Source organism: Lissotriton vulgaris, chromosome 1_1 (genome assembly GCF_964263255.1).
Source record: "Lissotriton vulgaris chromosome 1_1, aLisVul1.2, whole genome shotgun sequence".
Lineage (NCBI taxonomy): Eukaryota > Metazoa > Chordata > Amphibia > Caudata > Salamandridae > Lissotriton > Lissotriton vulgaris.
The window spans coordinates 292,254,114-292,276,830 of record NC_141685.1 but is presented as its reverse complement, the minus strand read 5'-3'; the positions used below and the strand labels follow the sequence as shown (position 1 = coordinate 292,276,830).

The 22,717-nt window shown below is 44.6% G+C and overlaps 1 protein-coding gene across 1 annotated transcript in view; it reads left to right on the top strand.

The window, feature by feature from the left end:
- The window catches only part of B4GALT2 (beta-1,4-galactosyltransferase 2), an 875,541-nt gene that overhangs the window by 764,267 nt on the left and 88,557 nt on the right, over positions 1–22,717 (top strand). The window contains exon 5 of the mRNA XM_086936139.1: positions 10,175–10,297. Coding sequence (XP_086792265.1) covers positions 10,175–10,297 — 123 coding nt within the window. The remainder of the gene's footprint in view (positions 1–10,174; positions 10,298–22,717) is intronic.

Genomic DNA, 22,717 nt, shown 5'->3' with positions numbered 1-22,717 from the left:
TCGGCGATGGTTCGAGACACCAGCGTTCCTAGGAATCTTACACAGGAGTCTGACCGCAGCGTTTTGCGCCACTTGTAGTCGTCCAATGACAGATTTATTTGCGCCTAAATATAGGATGTTGCCGTAGTCAAGCCTTGATGTGATAAGGGCATTGACTACGGTCTTCTGAGTTGACATAGGCAACATCCATAGGATTTTTCTCAACCATCTGGTTATGGTGAGACACACTCCAGTAACTTTGCTGGCCTGCTTATCCATGGATAAGGCGTTGTCTAGTACAAAACCCAGATTTCGAGCATGGGACACCGGGGTAGGAAGAATACCCATCTGTTCTGGCCAATGCGCGGGGTTCCAGAGATCTTTGTCTTTTCCCAAAATCAGAATTTCCGTCTTGTCCCCGTTCAGTTTTAACTGGTTTGCTGTCATCCAGTTCAGTATTTTTAGTAATCCTTCCTTGAGTAGTGACGGGGAGTGGGGACAAGAATTAGACAAGGAAAAAATGATTTGGGTGTCGTCAGCGTAGTTCATGAGTGTGAGCCCTAGCTTCTCAACAAGTTCTACCAATGGTTTGAGATAGATATTAAAAAACAGAGGGCTCAGAATGGACCCCTGTGGCACTCCATGAGCTGCGGGTGAGGTGTCTGATACGGCCTGTTCTGATGCGATCTGAAAGGTTCTGTTTGCCAGAAAGGATTTGATCCATTCCAGAGCCTTTCCTCTTATGCCATTTGTGTGTAGTTCTCTAAGGAGCGTTTCGTGGGAGATGGTATCGAACGCCGCGCTTAGATCCAACAGCACAAGTGCTACCGTTTGGCCTTGGTCAAAACGTTGTCGGATATTTTCAGTGACACCTAACAGGGCGGTCTCCGTCGAGAAACCAGCCCTGAAACCAGATTGCGAAGGGTGGAGTAGGAGGTTTTCTTCTGCAAAAGTGGCTAGCGTGGAGTGTACGTGTCTCTCGAGGCACTTAGAAAAAGCAGGAAGCAGAGATATAGGCCTATAGTTGGCCAGTATTTCTGGGTTAGCATTAGGCTTTTTCAAGAGGGGTGTCACCATGGCGTGCTTCCATAAGGCCGGGACAGTGGCGAGGTCGAGGGACAAGTTTAAGAGGTTGGCAATGATATTCAGGGACTGGTCATCCAATTTTTTTATGATTTTAATAGGGATGGGGTCCCTAGGGGAACCGGATTTGACAGTTTTTAGGATTCCTTTGAGATTCTCTAATGAGAGATTCGGCCAGGCTTCCAGCAGGTTTTTGTCAACAGTAGTGGGTTGAGGTAGGCTGGGGTTAGACGGAGGGGGAGGATCATCATTAGATATTTTAGTATTGATGTCTGAGATAATTTTGTCGATTTTCTCAGTAAAGAAGCAAGCTAATGCCTGACATTGTTGAGCGCTTAAGGGGGGTGCAGCTGCTGTAGTATGTGCGCCCGCTAATTCCTTAACTTTAGCAAAAAGAGTTTTGGGCATGTTAGTTGCTTCGGTGATTGCTTTTGAGACGAAGGCCGCTCTTGCCTTTGTACATGCCGCGTGATAGTGGTTTCTGGCTTCATGATAGCATTTTTTGGCATAAGGGTCGTACTTTTTACGCCATTTACGTTCTAATACTTTGCATCTAGACTTTTCGGTTTTAAGGCTGTCGTTAAACCATGGAGCCGGGGGACGATGTCTACTCCCTTTGATTTGAGTAGAAGGCAGACAGCTATTAGCGGCATTTGTAAGCCAATTTTGTGTCTCAATTGCTACGTGGTCCATGTTGGAGTTTGGGCTAGGAGGGTTTAGTTTGAGTGCCTCATTTAAGGCGTCTATGTCGACTGACTTCCAATTCCTTCGATTAGTGGCAGTAGTATTTTGTTTCGCTCTAGGGGAGGGTGGAAAAGAGAAGCTAAAGCTGATAAGGTGATGGTCGGACCAGCCAGAAGGTACGGTGGCGATGTACGTGAGTTCACTGATGTTAGTTATTATGGGGTCCAACAAGTGGCCAGCTGTATGAGTGGGGCTGGAGTTGATAATAGATAAATTCAGTGCAGCTAGATCTTCCAGAAAATTATAGCATGAGGGGATGGTGGGATCTTCCAGGTGTAGATTAAGATCACCTAGCAGAGAGAAATTGCTAGATGACATATAGTAGGGGGTAATAAGATTTGCGAAGTTTGATACCCATTGAGAGGGGTTACCTGGTGGACGATATATCAGAAGGCCTGACATAGTGAAATTGGGGTTCAAGGTAATTTTAAAAAGACCCGCTTCACAATCTGGAATTAGAACAGGTTCCAAAGTACATTTGTAGTCTCTGTTACAAATGATGGCTATCCCGCCCCCAACCTGTTTTTCCCTATCGAGTCTGGCAATGGCGTAATTGTCAGGGAGGGCAATAGCAACGTCTGGGCCAGCACTGTCATGTAACCATGTCTCGGTTAGGAAGATGGCACTAGGACATTCTTCAGTGAGGAGATTAAAAATTTCATGCTTGTGCTTGGGCAATGATCTGCAGTTTGTACTGTAAAATACGTATGTTGGCTGTACATTATTACGTGGGATTTTACATTTCCTGCGTCTCCTAGGTGGGTCAGAGTAGGGTTTCCGGACGTCAGTGGATAGTTTACACTCGGAGCAAACATGGGTTCCGACTATGTGAAGGTTGGACAGAGAGCAGTTTGGTTTAGGGGTAGGGCGCAGCACTCTCAAAGCGGAGGACGTTCTTACCAATCGGGAGGGTGCAGTTGGAGAGAGAGCCTCGCCCTCGTGCCCCGTCCTGACACGGACGGGCACAGACGGGCTAGTCTTTGGCGTGTCTTCGGCGTGCTGAAGGTGTGCCCGCTGCGCTCGACCGCTGCGCTGTCGGGTCCTGTGCATAGTAAAAGGAGATGAGAGGAGTGGGCGTGGCTACGAGGGTGGGCGTGGCCCCGTGTCACGTGATGCAGCGGCGCTGAAAGAGACAAAGGACTTCCCTTTTCAGGCGCTGTTTAGAGCGTTTTAACAGTCAACAAAAGATCGAGTTTTAAAATGAAATTCTGATGTGCAAATGAGCAAGTTTTAAAATACAGCAGCGTTTTAGTAGCAGACTAGACACCCCGGCTTCCGCCTCAGGGTCCTAGCTGGTCAACACCGGCTTCTAGCAAGCACAGCGCTATAAAGCTTCCTGGAGTGGGCGTGGCTACGAGGGTGGGCGTGGCCCCGTGTCACGTGATGTTTGAGAGAAATCGGTTTTCTCTCATGAAGGTTTTGGCAGGTGCTCCAGAAGCTAAAACGAGAGCACATTTCCTATAGATTCACTCTATCTTCTGAGGCCATGTAAGATTATTTCTGACATTCTAAGCAAAACATGCACTTCCAACAACAGCAACCTGTCAGTTTATTCCCCGGTGTACCACCACAGCTTCCCACTGTTTTCTGCTGAACAAGTTGAATGCTAACATTCTGTATCCATGCCAAAATGGTGGCACGCCAGAAGCCATCTTGCTGGAATCGAAGCTGCAAAACATAAAGCATTTCCTTTAAAAATTTACAAAATTATTGTACAAAATATACAAATTAAGCTGAAACATATTGACATTCTGTTGAACTGCTGAATCGATATGGATGGTTCTTTTGTCATAGAAATTATGGTTAGTGCTCGAGAAAGCTAAAATGAGGACACATTTTCTATGACTTTTCAAATATCTTCCTCATCCATTTAAATAGACTATTCTGAAACGAAGAGCAAAACATGTACTTTCAACACCAGCAGCATTCTTTCTCTTAAATCCCTAGTGATCAACTGCAGCACCCCCAAAGAGTTCTAATGAACAACTAGAGCGCTAACATTTTTCATTCAAGACAAAAGCTTGGCACTTCTGAATGCCATAGTGTTGAAATAGAAGCTGTTGAATTTAAAGCCTTTCCTGAAGAACAGGCTGAAGTAAATGAGCTTTGAGATGTTAATGAAGGCTTGAAATGAAAACTAGTTGGAGAGGGACATACACACACACACACACGCACACACATATATGTTGTATATAATAACTAAAATGTTACTAGTTTAAAATTATGGAACTGTTAAGCGACTAAGAAAATGGGTTTACTGAGTAAACTGATGTGCAAGGGGATGCAGTACTTATGCACATTTCTCTCTAATTAGTTTTAGCCCCTTTAAAAATTATATTATATGTTAGCACTGTAAAGGGGCTAAAACTAGTTAGAAAGACACATGCATAAGTACTGCATCCCCTTTACACATCTGTTTACTCGGCAAATCCATTTTCTTAGTCGCTAAACAGTTCCTTAATTTAAAAATATTAACATTTAAGTATAGCATCCTCTTTACACATCTGTTTACCCAGCATACCCATGTCCTGTCCTCTAACAATGGCAAAAGGAAGAACAAGAATGGCACTTCAGGTGATGTAGACCAATTTAAGTACCATCCATACCTATTCAGCGGTTTAACAGAATGTCAAACCTGTTGACGCCAACTTCCTGAACAAGGCTATGGCAGCCGAAACACATTGACGTTCTGTTAAACTGCTGAATGGATATGGATGATGATTAAACTCCCAGAGTGCCGTTCTTTTTCTTTTTCTATTGTCAGTAGACAGGATTTTGCAATGAGTATATGCTCGGACACAAGAGTCTTTATGAGCACCCCCGGTATTCAGGCAGCTGGCTGGTGAATGCAAATTGAAGTAGAGGATATACATATACACTTTCACTGAAAAAAACAAAGGCTAAAATGACTTCACAGTTAGGTTAGGTGCTATGACCTTAACTTATGTTAAAAATATAATTCCTAAAATTCACTGAAAGTTAGAGTGCAATCAACACAAAGTATAAAGTGAGTGTGATTCTAGACAGCAGTGTATATGTCACTAGAATGCATTACAGCTGAGCTAAGTCAGAACATATTTTATATCTCATAAAGGCTGGAGGGCATTTGAGAACCTGAAATCTAACTTCACCACTTCACTTGCAAGCCAAGGTTATCTGATCAGAAAATGCTATCAATGCCAAGGTTGCAGCTTGGCTTCTAAAGTTTCAAATTAAATGCCACATTTTATTTTATATTTCAGGAAATCTCATTTGCAGCAGAAGCTGCCAGAAAAACATAAAATGTAGAATTTCATGTTATGTTTTCAAAACAGGTGGAAGAAATATATGTTTCACACCTACTTCCTAAAACACTGGTCTGTGCAGCTGCACGCACACCAGACCTGGACGCATACAGGTGTCTGCCAAAAGCACAATTATTGCAATTAGGAGATAAAAAAACACCAAGCCAACAAACAGAGCAGAAATGGCTGAACCAGTTCAGCAGGATTCTGCCACTGCAAATGTCAAACTCCATAACCATAATAATAGGGGCGTGATGAGGCGTACAAGATGGCGGCAGCACCTCAGGAGAGCTTAGGAGAGCTCCACCGCTGCCTGGGGGAAAAATGACCTGCTGCTAGACCGGGCCCTTGCCTGGGGCCTGGATGGACCCGAGACATCCGGCTGACATTGCGGGCTACAGTCAAAGAGACCTGCTGGATAAGACCTACCACTGGCTGGGCAAAGGAGAAGGCTGCGGCTGCAGGGCGGCAGCAGCCCCTGGCCTCCTGAGCACTGTTAGGATCTAGTGCCCCACAGCCTGCTCCTTTCCTGCCCACGCTATACCGGACTGGTGGCTGGAACCCATGGGGGTGGCCGAATTGCCTGTGAACCCGAAACCAGGGTCCGAGCCATGTGGCGGTAAGTGGCCTTGCACCGGGCACTAGACAGTGGTGTGGTGGCAGTAGGTCCTCACTCCCTTCTTGGCTATTATGGCTGTGGCCCTGGAAGTCGCGCGGTGGGGGACCCCTGCTGCCAAGTTGTGCTGCTGGTGGTCAGCCAGAAGTGGCGACGAGAGTTGTAGTGAGGTCTCCACCTGGGAGAACCCCTGGGGCTCCGAAGGAGCCTGACCATCAGCCTTGAGACATTTGGCGGCTGCTGGTGGGGCCAGAGCGGACTGCAGATCCTGCCTTGGTCCCTACCGACAGCTCCTCACTGACCCAGACTGGAACCTCAGACCTGATGACCCCTCACTGACACAGACTGGGACCCCAGATGAGGGAGTGTGGCAGCGTGACCCGAGGCTGCGTGTGACGGCCCTGTCAAGGGTGGTCTCACAGCCACATCCTGGGGGGGCGTGACTGGAGGATGCCACCTCCTTTGGTGGAGATGGGGCTGGAGTGTTGGCCCCAATAATAGAGTGACCTAACAAGAGGCCAGAGAGGACCATAGGCCTGGTCCTTTCCGGCGGTTGTCCCTGCCAATCCGGATGTTGCCTCGAACGATGAAGTGTGGACCTGGATCCTGAGGCTGCTTGTGCCAGACTCTCTGCAGAGGTGCCTGTCGGGCCTAATAGCTGCCCTCGGGACAACCGTAGGTGAAGGGGGGCTGTTTATACTCGAATTCTGTGATTTGCCATCTACAATGAGCCAGACCAAGCTGACGAATGCCAAAGCAATGTGCCACACGTCCATTGAGGAGATCATGGAGGGCTTCACTGCAACTCTACAGACCTCCACATCTCCTGCCTCCTCTGCCGACCCCACGCCCGATCTCCTTGATCATATACTAGTGGAGATCCGTGACTCCCGTTCTACATTGGAGCACAGAAGCACATTTATCCCTATTCAAATATCCAGTAATTAAAGCCTTTATGGAAGGCCTTAAAAGTAGGCCTGGGCAATGAGCTCCGCTCCCCTAGCAGAGTTTGCGAAGATTTGCGGAATTCAGGCAAAAACTCTGCTCCTCCACGTAGCGAGCTACTGAACTGCACCCACAAATGCTTTGATAAAGCAACTTTAATGGTTAAAAAGCATATAACCAATTCACAAAAGTGAACGTTAAAAATGAAAAATATTGGGCAATGAGAGAGGTGATGATTCTGGGGTCCCCCCTAACCTAGGGGGAGGACCAAGCTGATTCCTTGAACACAAAGAGCATATCATGCTGAAAGATTCAGTGGTGGTCCCTTCAGCGGTATTCACACCCCAAGCACAGTTTTAGGCAAAAATCCCAACCAAAGGCCCTGCAAAGCATTATGGAACGAGATTAGCAGTGGGCAGTGAATATTATAGTACCCAATATCAAAATAATTCTACAAAGAGGTGCAGTTCAACTAGTCGTTGCTAGGTGTCCCGCAAGTCAAATGCTTTTGCATTTGCCTCATGAGGGACACCTAGTAACGACTAGTGGAACTGCAGCTTCATGAAAGGGTTTCAATGCTTTTGCATTTGACTTGTGAGGGACTTCTTGTAACGACTAGTGGAACCGCAGCTTGATGTAATAATTTCAATGCTTTTGCAAATTCCCTGTTGTTATCTCTTTCAGAGCACCTCCCTAAGCGACTGATCTTAGTTGGTTTGGGGTGCCTGACATGGGTCCCGCAAACCTTTAAATATCAGTAGATCCCAAATATACCATGGGACGGATGTTCTTGACAGAGTGATGCGCTCGTTGCATTCTAAGATATCTTTCTGGACCACCCTTCCTCTCTCGATGGCAGGCCGAGTAGCCATGTCCAAAATGGTGATGCTCCCCAGGTTGTTATACCACTTTGTCAATCTCCCGGTGACAACCCTTAGGCCTCTCCCGGTTGCAACCCCTAGGCCTAACCTGCAGTGTCTCGGTTCCATGCTTTTAGATCTGATCTAGTATTCTAGAAGGCAAAGAGTGGCTTTGCTCACACTGAATTGCCCCCTGCTGGGGAGGTATGGTGCCCCAAATTTCAGGCATCACTACTTGACTGCCCAGCTCCAGTGGGTGGCCCCGTGACTGACGGGCTACCACGCGGATGAAATGAAAATTCCCTTGGGTGAGGGTCCTTGGGGCTCGGGGGGCTTTCATGTGATACAGAGAAAAGAATTTTGGGATATTCAAAAATTCCCCATAGCAGATTACTGGGACTTGATCATTTGCGACCTCCTGCCACAGTTAGAAGAGGATTCCCAGTAGGCCTGTATTAGGTGATTCTGTACATGCATCCTCGGCCCTTCATTTATTCCCCTGGCGAGACCATATGCCCTTCTGCCCACCTAGCCCCCCATCTATCTGACTGCAGACTTGACCCTCCGCATCTTCTTTTCCTCAGCCCCAAGACTGCTTTTTTACACTCTTTCGACTTGGCGGTAATCCTTAATACTGTTGCCCCGGAGAGTGTCCTAGGTGGGGGGAGGGTTTTGTCTTCCTTTCTTTTTGGGTACGGTTAATTTTCATTTTCTATATTCTAAAAGAGACAGTGGAGACCAAGCTTCTCAGGCGAATGGGGGGCACACAAGTCATCTCTGCCTTACCGGAATTTGTCCTCCTATTTTCTGTCTGTATACATCATTCTGATTAATCCTGTTTTATGTTCTTTTTTCATGTGTCAATAAAAATTGGCTTATAAAAAAACATAATTGAAGTGCTGGACAGTACCATTAGCAGAAAAGGCCCCACATGCAAGAGGCTGCACCACTTCCTGAGCAACCGACAACAAATAGTCAAACTGGATCCATTAAACTTTGAACCTCCCATTCACATGTAGAGCCCCTAGGGTCTTATCTAACTTCTTTAACATATATATTTTCTACATTATTAATATAGGTGAGACCTCCATCGGTTCGTGCATGGAGATCTTCAAGGAGTAGATGCGAAGAAGCAGTCAGTCTTAAATGCAAGGGGCAGTCCTGTGACTGGACCTTTGACACGTCTCCTCCCACCCACATCACCTCTTTCCTATGATCTTGAAATACACTATCACCTCTGCTATCTCTGGAAAAAACTACTCAGCTCAGTAGTCAATACCTAACTACACTATAGAAATGTAATCTTTGTCTGCAGTGTTCATTACCCACTGCCTAGTTATCAGAACCTTAAACCATAGGAGCCCAATTCTTCGCCAGCCTGACATGGTGGGACATCATGCTCCTCACCTCTAAAACCTATAGGTGCTCTCTTTTACGGCCAGGATAAAATTATGAATGCGTTGTGTCGTCTACAAGTACAAAGCAAGTCTCTGCAACAAAGTGACCTCAATATCTCTCACCACAGTCCTCAGCTCTGTCTCAAACTCTTTCTGACTGTGTCTACTCCAAGTGTTTCTTATGCAAGCCCCTTCAAATCAGAAGCCCCACTGTACTTGTGCCTCTCAGAAATGGACAGGCAGCGTATCTTCTCTCTGAATCTAAAGGCAACTTGCAATCTCCCTGTCCATCAGGGACCTTGGGATCCAGGTTAACTAGATCCCATCTCTTCAGGTATCTGGTGCAACAAGAATCTGCTTCCACTGTGTAACTTGACAGAAAGGCATGACACATTGTTAATGCAACACAGTGCACAAAGCAGCAGCAACACCCGCCTTAAGTTGTGAACATTACAATCAACATGGTCTTTTAAATTAACTAATATTGCCATAGCCAGAAAACTCCCTGTCTTCTGTTCCAAGCGTGCCTCTTAGGTCATCTGTGTAAAAAAAAATCTTTGTGTTGTAATGCCTGTTTATTTACATTTAGGATAGAGTTCTTGCATGTCTTAGCATCCCGCAACACAATATCACCCTTGAATAAACTAATGGCATATCATATCAATAGAGCACCATACTTAAACATAGTTCCTTCCCATGGCCTTTCATCTAATTTGTGGGAGGGAGTTTCAGCATCTTGGCAGGCGAGAGTATTATTTATTTTATAACAATATTTGCAGAGTGCGGTCATAGCCACAGAGGCAGAAGTTTTTGATTGCCCTTGACCTTGAGTTTTATTGATGTTCCAGTCCATTATCCCTCTCTTATCAATATTGATGTTTTAATCCCAAAGTGTATTATTCTTTCCAGGGTCTCAAACACAGCATTAAATCCTGCAAAAGTATTTGGAAAGACTGGCAAATCATTATCATATTTCTTGATTTTTAGTGGATCGTGCCGGGCCTTCATGCTTGGGATGGAGTTTGTCCTCATATATTTTACTGCCACTTGCTCAATAGTTGACACAATTAGTAGACAGCAGTAGTGAGAGCAGGCAGTGGTGCATTGGTAAATGAAAGGTTTTTGTTTCTTGAGAAGATATAGATGGTAAGATGGTATTTTGTTTTTTGCTGTAGATGACTCTTCTGTCTGACAACCAGTGAGGCAAGCACACATTGTGTTAAAGTTTGAGGACCTGTTGACTTGTAAATTGTTTGTCCATTCCAGGCTACCGTACGCAGGATACTTTGGCGGAGTATCCGGCTTGAGCAGGACTCAGTTCATGAAGATCAATGGCTTCCCGAATGAGTACTGGGGCTGGGGCGGAGAAGATGACGACATCTACAACAGGTGAGAGGTGCTGAATACAGAAGCCCACTCAGTCTGGAGATAGACTTCCTTCAATAACACATCTGTGTCTGAGAGCATTTGCTCTTAAGAAAAAAAATGAGCCCCACTCTCCATTGCCTCCCAGCTTTAGAGGTGCTGTATGAGTAGCCCTACATATTTACATCCCTACACAGAACACAATTGTGCCCTCTTACTTTTTTAATAGGAGACACCCACCTATTGGTGGAAAGACAGGGAGTGTCTGCAGTCACAAGAGTGTGAGATGAGACATGAATGTTGACCAAAGGTGCACCTCTTAGTGGGACTGCATCTTCTTCATGACAGCTGGGAGGGGTGGTCCATCATATGATATGAGACCATGGTCCATTACATGTCTGTCCAACTTAGAGAAAGGGAGAAACAAGAATGACTTAGAGTGTGACATTATACAACACTGCATGGTGTATATAACACCCAACACCCTTGGGTTTTGAAACATATTTATTTATCCCCCATGTTAACGCTGCAGGGTTGGAGTTTGCTGGGCCAGGGGGCACATCTTGGTGGGTATCTCAGAAGATGTGTATTCTTAAGAGCTCAGGTGCTACGACATTTTGAGGTGCTTATTCGAGAGGGGAGTTGAACCACCATTCAAGTGTAGATCTGCGTAGAGGAACCACTTTGGATGCAGACAACTAAGCAGAAAATTGCAATTCTGAGGCAGGAGATGCAGAACTGGTTTCCTAATTCAGAAACAAGAGGTAGTGAGAACATTCTCAGATGGACCAGCAACCTGCCTTGGCCCTCTTTCCTGCGGCTGTGGATGTGGCAAAGAAGACTGCACAGAAAGTAGCAGCATAAGAAAGATGTGAGCAGTCCCCTGAGAAGAAACAGGGCTTGGTTGCAGAATTATTGGCTAATCGACATGAGCCTCATGAATTCAAGACCTACCTATGGATGATCCTGTCTGCCAAGGGTTATCCTAATGTACAGTGTTGTTGTCACTATTTATCAGAAAGTAGTGGCACGCAACATTGCCCTTGAAAGACGACAAAGATAAGAAAAAGGCCAATTAGGTTAAGTCAGATTTTCTTTCAACCGGGACACTTAGCCACCCTGGTAGAGAGTGAGGAACCCCAATTTTAATGGGTGACAGATGCCTTGGAAAGTCTCATTCCCTGATTCTAGAAACCCTTTCTGATTACAGGGCACCACAAGGAATAATGAAAAAGAAGTAACCTTGGTAGAGGAGACTTTGACTTTACTGACCACGAAAAAACTTAAACATGCTGCGGAAGCTTCAGTACATAGACTTTCTACAAAGGTCATACAAAGTCAGTCCTCAGTGGTAGAAGTAAAGCCGTATGGTAATAGTAGGGTGGATTCAGAAGCTCTGGTACCACTGCTTTGATCCACTTGGATCTCAGGTAGAGTTTTTGAAGGACTCATCAAGGACAGCAAATCTCCTTTTGCTTGGAGTCTCACAGCTTGCAGAAAATGTGTCACTACCAGGAATCAGTACTGAGTTTTTGCAAACAAGATTGTTTTTCTAGATGGTCCTTGCAAATCTCTGATAAGCATATCAACTACCCAAAGAGTCCACAGGAGGGCTTAGAGTCCCTGGGTTCAGTGTTGGAAACACTGAGGAGCTGAGAGAGAGGTGACTGGAAGAAAGCAGACACCTGAGGGTGCGGCTTGTCTCCAAATACAACAGGAGCACACAACATTGAATGTGGGGAGCTGCAACAGAGTAAAAGAACTACCTTCACTGTGGAAGCCACTCTTCGTTATCCTGCCAAATAAAGAGTCACATACAAGGGTTTAAAAAAAAAGTATTATTTTATTTTTCATCCAAACAGTAGTTCATATCACACAAGACATGTCAGTTTACACTGTTCAGTATTACATAACATTTGGAGTCACAATCTACATCATACACATATCAGTTATCACATTTGTAATTCTTGGATCAGCAGATGTTATCTCTCCTTACATGTGTTCCTACACTCCCCAACAGTCCGACACTCACTGTGTCCCTTAGTGCCTATTCCCTGTGTGGTGTCCCAGGCATGGTGTCGTAAGGGCCATTCACGTCTTGAGTCGGATCATGATTTGGGTTCCTGTGCTTTCTGTAAGTATTGGGCAAGCGGCTCCCAGAAGTCTCTATGCCTCGAAGCTTGTGGGATATCCTTTGCATAAATCTCTAGCATCGTCTTACAATAGGTCATGTCTGTGATCCAGTCCTTAAGTCTGGGGGTCTTTTGCTTCACCACTTCATCGCAATATGCCTTTTAGCAAGCAGCAATGCTACCGCCAAGACTTTCCTGCGTCTAGCATGTTTACGTTTCCTAACACCTAGAATGCTTACCAACGGAGTGTTAGGGATCTGCTCTGACAGCATTTCGGACGTGTGGCGGTGATCTCGTCCCAATATGTTTGCAGTTGTGGGCATGACCAAGAGGTGTGTAAAAAGTCAGAGCCCCGTACATTGCCCCTCTGGCAGGTGTCAGTCTCTCTCAGGCCTAGCCTGTGTAGCCTGGCCGGCGTATGTTATAGTTGATGGAGGAATTTGAAATGAATGATACGCAAGTTGCAATTCGACGTGGAAAGTGTGAGTTGTGTGCAGCTGTATTGCCAGTCTTGTTCATCGATTGTCTCTCCTAGGGTCAGCTCCCACCTATCCAAAGCTGCAGTAGGTTTCTCAGCCTGTTCCTCTTGGGCTGCGTTATATAAGCATGTCACCAGACCTTTCCGATTGGGAGCCGTTAATAATATTTGTAATGTATTCAGTTGTATGGGTTCATCCGGAAATGTGGGGTATAAAGATCGGACAGCCGTACGTAGTCGTAGGTATGCAAATTTCTTCAGGGGAAGTTGATGAGAACAAAATGAGGGGTCTGTCCATTTAATGGATGTATTGTGGGGATATAGTTATCCCATAGAGGTTAGTCCTATCTCCGTCAGCAATGTATGCATTTTCACATACAAGGGTTGCATGCATATACTATGCAGGTGGAAGCTCCAAGTGCCGTCGTAGCCGCAGCGTGGGGGTGGGAGATGGACTGCACCATGGTGCTTGGTTATTTCCATACGATGAAGATTTTGATCGTCTTTAGTCTGAATTTAATTGTTCCACAGTTGGCCAATAGTGAGACGTGGATATGGATGTTACTCTTTGCTTGAAATATGGAGCTTAAAGTTGTTGGGTTTTCAGGTATGGTGCTTGTAAATTGTGGTCATAATATTTTCTGACATAAATATTGTACCCTAAATGTTGTTTACAAAAGTATTGTCTCGCTGGAGTTAACAATAGAAAATCTACACCCACAGAGATAATATATTTTTAAAATATAATCAGGCACACAATGTATGTATGTATGTATGTATCTATGTATGTATGTGTGTTCTTATATAGCGCTCGACTTACCCTAGGGCATCTCGGCGCTTGCATTGGGAACCAATGTATGGCAGGCGATGCCCATGATGTACTGACATACCTTTTTTCCATAATGATTTGCTCCAACACCCTCCTCCTTGTAGCCTTCCTGTTACTAGTCACAAGTGAGGTGATTGTTTGCTGATTGATTGCTGAAAAGAGATTGTTGCAGATTGCATAGCTGATGAGTTGTTTACAGCTGGATGTTGAATTAATAGCAATTATTAAGACACAAATAAAAGTGGTGCGCTTGTTAATCTCGGTAAGGTACACACCTGACTAGTTAATCCAGCCACTTAGGCGTGAACAATGAATAGGTGACAATCAGAAAAGATGGCCATTCGGTATCCTAAATGCATGCCTTGACCGGCTTCACTTTCCAGCTGACAGTCAGTGCAGAAGCACCATCAACACAGATCTCTCCTGACAATTAGAGCGACATGGTGCCAGCGCTACCTCCTAATTAAAGGGAAGCTTTCCAGCCTGATGACAGATTTCAGAACAGCAGTACCAGCCATGGTCCTTTTTCATCTGGTTGCATCAATTCTGCTCCATGGCCCATTGACAGCACTTTCACCCTATGAAAGGAGACATACTCACTGCAGCACATATGTTCGAAAGCCTGAAGACGTTCAACCATATCAACCCAACGCTAACGGAACTACATTAGCTCTCCCTCCAAGCTTCAAGACCAGCTTCACCCTACACTAGGCAACGACAAATGTAAAAAATCTATAAAGCTCACTGTGACCATTCTAGTATCCTGGCACTGGTAAAGACTCGCCGGGACATGAGAGGGAGAAGGAAGGGGTAACGGGAAGACTGCAATTGAGATAATATCAAGAGTGTTCAAAAATGCTGCTAAATACAGTGCTACATTATACGCCTGCATTGCTTTGGGAAGAGCTACATTTTCAGGGCTTTTCTGAATTGCAGAAAATTGGTCCGGCATCTGATGGGGGCAGGAGGCTGATTCTGGTCTCCCTGATTTTTGGAATGCACACAAGGTTGGCGGTTGCAGAGCGAAGGCACCTTCCAGCGGAATATTTGTTTAGTCTGTTTTGTAGTGTCACTGGTCCTCTACCCTGGAGGTCTTTAAAAATAATTCAAAGCGAATTAAAAAGTAGAACAGCAAAGATTAAGGCAGTGGACAAAGAGTCGCCGTGCCTATCCTGTATCCCTAAGTAAGTGTCACAAAAAATTCTGCCATGTGCGTGTACACAATATAAGCAACTGCTGCCATGGTACATACCTAAAAGAAGGACATTTCTATTTTTACCAAAGAGAGGTGCACCACAATTAATAACAATATTAAGAAATAAAGAACAATTTACAGAGTACATTAAATCCTTCTCTTTATTTTCGTATCCTTCTTAAAACTGTCACAAGTTTACATCAGAAACAGCCAGCGCGTTTCGTCCATAACAATGGACTTCTTCAGGTCTGCAACGACAATAGATACCATTAAAAAAAACACAAATAAAACTACCTATAACATGAATATTTACAACCGTACAATTGAATAAGTGTATATCCCGTTTTCCTAAGACCCGTTTAAAAAAACACATTTAGAAAAAATCAAGGAGCTACAAATTGAAACAATTGTTACACATTTATATTCCTAAATGGAAAGTTACAAATAAGAACCCCCATCCAACCTTAAGTGAAAAATAGCAAACAAAATATATCAACTCTCAGTTAAATGTTAAAAACAGCACAACTTAAGAAGTTGCCGTCAAGATATGTGGACGACAAGACCCATCTCCTGTGTGTGTGTAATTCCATCATGTTATTCACAAACAATTCATCATCGCATAATTAATATCGTCATCCTATTTTCAAACTGCTCTTTCATCGTAGATAATGGTACAAAAATAGAAGAGAATGGAACCGTAACATATTTTATCATTACTGGACATAATGCCTTGCCAGGAGAGAAATCTAGAGGTGAACATAATAAAGTATATATCATATGCCTTATGACCCAAGACACTTGGATGCCCACGTCTTAGAGGATTGAAATTAAAGAACATCTTTATTTATTTATTTATGTAAAGAGTTTTATATAGCGCTGGCTAGACCGGAAGGTATCAGAGCGCTTTACATGAGAATCAACAATGTAACAGAAAAAGATCAACAATTACACAATACATCAAAAAATAGGCAAAACGATTAGTAGAGGAGAGACAGGAGAGAGAAAAGTAGTGGAGGTTGCAGGGGAGGTGAGAAAGGGACGATAAGGGAAGAGACAACAAGCAGAGACGAAAGGAAATCTGTCTAAAGATCGACTGGGTAGATGTCGACCAAGGAGGGAATCCACGGCCCATCTCCCCTATAGCTAAACCAGGTAGTTCCATCGGGCATCAGACAAAATAGTTCAGTCTCAATACATTGAGAGAGGAGAGAAGGAGAGACATAAATAGAGGGAGGATGTGGCAAGAGACGACAGGAGAGACGAAAAGAAGTCTGTCTAAAGACCGACTGGGTAGGTGACGTCCAAGGAGGGAGTCCCCGGCCAGTCTCCCCTATAACTAAACCAGGTAGCTCCATCGGGCATCAGACAAAATAGCTAGATCTCAATTGACGAGGGAAAATTTACAGATAAACAGGGTGGGGACTAAGGGCCAAGACAGGTGAGGGGAAAGGTCAGGGGAGGAAAGGAGACACATCGGGGAGACGAGAAGAACTGTGCCCAATGTCCGGCTGGGTAGGTGATGGTCGAGGGGGTGAGCCCAGTTTAATTTCCTCTATAGCTGTCTAGCAGCTCCACTGGGCATCAGCCATGTAGCTCAGCTCTCAGCCGTCAGGAAAAATAAAGATAACAGTTTTGCAAAGTTACATTAGATACAGTAGCCTAGTCAAACATAGAATAACACGTCCCAAAAGAGGATGGGGGAAAAGGGGAGGGGAGTTGAAAAAAAGGGCTGGGAAGCAGGTCAATTCTGGCAGACCGGCAGTGGAGGAACAGTACCTCATGAAGGCCCAAAAAAAGTGAAAGGGACAATAGCACAGGTGGAGTCACATAGTCATTAAGTCCAGCGCCAAATTCAATCACCGCGTTGGGTTATCTCTGCAAAGTTGGGGGACTATAAGGAGGGGGTGAGACAAGGGAGCCCCATAAGTGGAAAATCAAGTCTGGAGGGGAGAGAGCATCCAAGTGGGGGTCATCCCAGGGCAATGGACCGGCAGGCGGCCAAAGGCGTGGACCAGCGATAAGCAGGGATTGAGAAACCGGTCAAAGGCAGTCAAGGTGGAGTGTCCAGAGCCACAGTCCCCAACAACCTCGGCACAAAATGGCAGACTCCCAGATCACCAGAAAATGAACGCCCCAAAAAAATCTGAGGAGCAAAAACCAACCTCCAGGAGCAGGACTGGTTGGGGAAGGCAGGCGCAGGACCAAGAGGAACGAAGGCTGCTGGAAATCGGTACCATCTGGACGAACATCTCTCAGGTCGTCAAGAGAAGTTCGGCAGTAGAAACCCGACCCTGTCTGCTGTTGATAGCGGGGGAAATCTGAGTCGGGGGCCCTGACTGTAGCCTCGATGAGGTGTCCATGACCGCAGCCTCGATGAGGTGTCTAGACATCGTGTGGTAGACATGCCCAACCTACCAGACGCTTGTGTATATAGATCACAGTGTGAGGTTGTAGGGAGGAAGGTTTCCCCAATACATTCAATTGCCACCATCTTGTCAGGCAGTGCCAAGAGTGAGATCAGGGATGTCGAGGGGCACCTTAATGTCTGTCAGCGGCAGGAGAACAAGAGAACAGAGAACAACCACATGTCATTGCATCTATACAAAAAAACAAAATACTTAAAAAATTGCAATAAGATGTCTCACCTGAGAATGAAAAGGCTACAAATTAATCATTCACTACCGTCCTTATACCAGTGTTCAGTCAAGTTGCCGGACAAAAAGTTGTATTATATCATGATATGTGAATACAAAGGGTCCATCCACCGCTTTATGGCACCTAAAAATAAAGAAAAAGGTACCGTCACAGCGAACCAAAGGGTTCAATGCCATATCTCAAGTAATCAGGTGTTCCGTAGTGATCTATCACATGCGCCTCAAGAATGCCAGCACCGCGCACCCAATGTGAAGGAAGCCCCATCCTCCTCACATCACACATACTTACTACACTGGGTGCCGAAATCGCAACAGGAAAGCCATTGTGAACTCCTCCTGCAGAGAAGCAAGATCAAACCGAACTTGGAACTGCGTCCCTTTCCAAACTCCCTGCTGTAAATGTCAATGCCGCACACCTGTGCCTGTGAGGCACCACTAGTGCCCCTGCGCATTCAGATCCGACCGCATCACGGAATACCGTCGGCCATATTTGAATGAAGTCCACAATTCAGGAAAACTCCCACAAAAGTATAAAAAACTAATAAGAACAAGTACGTTTTACAAAGGCAAGCAGGTTTAAAAACTGCGCAGACGCAACGGAAGCCATTGCAGATCTTTCAAGGCCATGGAGGCAGATGATCTCCTGCGTCTGTTTAAGGCCAAATTGGCAGCAGAGACCTGGACTCTGTGCAATCTGTTGAAAAGATACTCAGGTACACCGAACAAAAGGGCATTACCAATAATCCATTCTGCTTAAAATAGCACTGCGAACAATTAGTGTTTCAGCAGTGGGAGACACCAGTGGGAGCATCTTCCACAGACCTCGAAGAAATGGTAAAACAGATGCCTGCTACTCTGTTCACATGTGTTTCCATGGACAGTTTATTATCAAACGTAGCCCCTAGGTTAAAACAGATTTAGAAGAAGATAAATCTACTCCCGAGGGCCAGAAGTTCGAAGGAATTGCAGTTGGGACTTTGCTTGAGGAACAACACAGGAGCTAAATTTTTTTCCAAACTAATCAAGTCGATGCAAGATCGTAAGGTGGTTCACTGTATCAAATATGGCTAAAACATCTTAAAGGACCAGGACAACTGATTGGCCTCCAAGGCCGTACGCAAGGCAGATTCTGTGCCATTATTTGGTCTAAAACCAAATTGCTCTCCTTCAAGAAGAAGATTGTCCTCCATAAAATTGAACAGTTTCCGGCTGACAAAACGTTCCAGAATTTTGACTGGATATGGAAGGAGAGAGATAGGCCTGTAGCTACTAAGCACCTCTGGGTCAAGGGAAGTTTTTTTTTAGTATAGGAGTTACAATCACCTTCTTCCAGGCTAAAGGTACCGTACAAGATTCAAGTGACTAAGTGCAAAGTTGCATTAGCAGCGGAAACAGTTCATGCACTAGTTTTTTCCACACCCTAAGAAGTAAAGGTGCGAGAGGAAAGCCGGTAGAGGTAGACATTGCAATGGTATAGAAAAGATCCTCTGATAAGGGTTCAAAGCATTCCAGCTTGTTCCCGTAGTGAGGGCTATCCTTACCAATAGGCAAATGGCATCACTGACTATAAATGTAACACCTCAGGGGGGGGCAGTGAAATACCACTATCCAGGATGTTGCTAGAAACGAAACAAAGAAATGCAAAGAAAGAAAATTAGAGGAAGCAGGTTGTCTTCATCATCTGTCCAACCAGGCTCTGCAGCAAACGTTTCTACCCTCCTGCAATTGAGACGGGAACTGAAGATGCATCTATTGCGGGAGCATAACCTCTGGGGTCGGACTGGCCTTTAACACCTCAGCTTGTCATGAGGCACGGTGGCGCTGTGCTCATGACGAACCGCAGCGCTCCCACACGGGGATAATTCCCCTGCTGTGCTGAGCGTTCTATAGAAACGGGCGTGGTCATGACGAGCTGAGCTCTTCACGAGCACCGCGGCGCCACGCGCGGCCCCCCTCCCTCCAGCACCGCGGGGGAATTAGCCCCGCAACTAAGGGGTTAAAGCTAGCAGGCAGTGTCCGAAGGGTTGCTGTCATTGGTTCCAGTATGGGATGTATGCCTTGGCTGGATGTGAGCCTGTTTTATGGTGTGATAGGCCAATGTTTGTTGTTGGCTTACCTGATATTAAAACAAACATTGCCTGCAACAAGTTCAAATCTAGGCAGATTTCCATAGCAGGCAAAATACTTTTACGTGTCTTTACATGTTCAAAAATACCTCTGTTTGCAAACATGGACCTCTTTTTTTTTTGGGTGCCAATTACAATTTTCGGTCCCAAACTGATCGTCACTACCTGCTTAGACGAATGGATCCCCCCCCCCAAATACTCTGCCTTATTGTAAATGATTGTGTAGCAGCACCTGCGCCCTCTGTTAAGGGCTCTGCTGCTCCTTTGCTCGGCTTAAATTGTACAAATATTGTCACATACATAGACAGTCCTTTAAATGGGCAGGTAGTGTCGGGTAAAGAGTACCTGCACGTCTTTAATTTGAGAGAGTGAGTACCTGCACTTCTCAGCAGTAATGCAATACACTTAAAGAACTTCTATATTTCCATTAAAAACACTGTACCTAGACACATTGTTAGTATAAATGAGCCTTCCTCTGGTCCACGATCATTGACGTCCCCAGGGGCTCTTCCCTTAACGTCACCTTGTGAACAAGCATTGGTAAATGCATTAGGTTTCGCCAATGTAATTAATAAGCAGCTGTATTATGTTGGAAGTTGTAACTTGCTGAGTAGTTGTACAATATAATTTACAGAAAGTCTGTTAAAGTATTATGACTTGTTTATGTACAAAGAGGCAATATATTGTGCTGTTACTATTGATATAGTGCGGGTAAGTTACAGCAAAAGTTTGAAAAATTAAAAGGAAACAGGGAAATGATAGAATGAATTGATGTAGTATGCAATATTATGTGTTTAGAGGAGTTCCAACAACTTTTGGGTCCGGTGCCTCTGCACCTGCTGCACCATTCAAATCAAGCCCATTTTAGCTGGAATATAACTACAATTGTGACAGCCTGTTTAGTAGTAAAATATAGCAATATTTGGTGTTACAAGGAGGTCATGGCTAATTTGGACCCGGTGCCACTGCACCTGCTGCACTATCCAAATCATGAACCTATTTTCTGCAAGGTAACTGCACTTGTTACTGACTCTTTAGTAGTAAAATATAGCAATATTAGGTGTTTAGTGGCTAGCTAGAGTTTTTGGTCCTGGTGTTACTGCACCTGCTGCACCAATCGAATCATAACCCTATGGCCTGCTAGATAAATGCACTGTGACTGTATTGTTTAGTAGTAACATTTAGCAATAATCTGGGTTTAGTGGGGTGCCTAGAGCTTATGACACCGGTGCCACTGCACCTGCTACACCATTAAAATAATGACCCTGTTGCCTGCAAGATATCTGCACTTGTGACTACCTCTTTAGTAATCAAATATAGCAAAATTAAGAGTTTAAACGAGTTCTGACAACTTTTGGGCCCAGTGCTACTGCACCTGCTGCACTATTCAAATCAAGTCCCTTTTAACTGCAAGGTAACTGCAATTGTAACTGCCTGTTTATAGTCAAATATAACAATATTATATGTTTTGAGTAGTTCTGACAACTTTTGGTTTCCCGTGCTACTGCACCTGCTGCAGCATTCAAATCATGACCCTGTTGTCTACAAGGTAACTGCACTTGTGGCTGCCTGTTTAGTAGTAAAATATAGCATCGCTCTTGTATATTGACTTTCTTTTTAACATGCAACGTTTATTATAACATTTAGAATTTGATCATAATGACCAACTAGATTGAAAAACATCAATCAGATAATGCCTACAAAGTGCAAAGAAAGGTACTGAGGCATAAATAGGCAATGTCATAAACGTTCTGAGGCTAAAGCACCTGCTTTACACAACGAAGTAATTAAAAACAAGTATTCCAGCATACTGTTAGAAGCTGTCTGCCTTTTCCTGGGAAGAGATCTTATCTTGACAGTGAATGGGGCATAAAAAGTGTGAACAGCTTTAGTAGAAGTATCATAAATGCGTGCAGACAGGGGAAATTAATAAAAAAAAGGTCCCACACAAAAGCGAATGAACACAGTAATTCAGCTATGGGAACTGATAAGAGCCCCTTTTAAGATATATTAAATACAAGGGATTGCACAAGCACAGCGTGAGCGCTGTGCAGGCAAAACCTAAAAACGATGACAGAGCCGTGCCTGACGGACAGCTGACCGTGTGGACGGACCGCTGCCTCAGCAGACTGCTGACAGGCGTTCCTGGGTCGGAAGCGCTTTTCTGTTTTAGCTTTAGATGTGTGCAAAGCATTAGCCAGGTGGCCTGACGAGAAAGAGGCGGGAGTCGCCGAAGCAGGTAACATTGACAAATGTCCTTTGTCATTGCTGCTTTGGCACATCTCGTCCTGTCACTGAGCTTGTAGCTTGTCTATGTATATTTGGATCTCCTTTTTTGGTCGATGCGCTCTCGCGCACACCATTCATTTTTTTCTCTCCATGTTGCAGTAAGAGACTTTGGCTTGAGGCAGTCTGATTAACTCATAATTCGCCTTGTAGCAGTCTTAAATCCATTATAAACAACTCATTTACCTCATACATTACATTGAAGCAGTCTCATTTACATCCCAAGCAGCCTTATAGCAGTCTCATTTACATCCTAGGTGGATGTGCATATGTGATCAGTAAAAAAATAATGGCAGTCAAGAGAGTCAGTGTCTGTAGTGGCTTATCCATTGTCCCATGCTTTATGATGTGGTAGGCAGAAGCAAAATGTGAATGACAGTTGAACAGAACAAAAAATGAAGAGGCCAGCCTTTCTATGTGTGAATATAGGTATGAATATTCTTAAATGCAGAGGCTGGTGAGACAGCTGAAGCTGTCTCTAGGGCAGACCTAAACATAGGACAAAAAGCACCACATGGTAAATCACAATGACCGCTTAATTACTATATAGAACACTGGATCCCTTTAAGATGTATTATATTTTCTCGAATTTGCTCTATGTGCATTTAGGTAAAATGTCTTTGCTGTAATTCATATTAAGCTCTTTGAAAGACACCCACCTAGATTTGATCCCAGACACCATAATGTGCTATGTAAAGCATCTCATGTTTGGGCTGCTCTTCCGATAACGAAAATGTCCTTTTG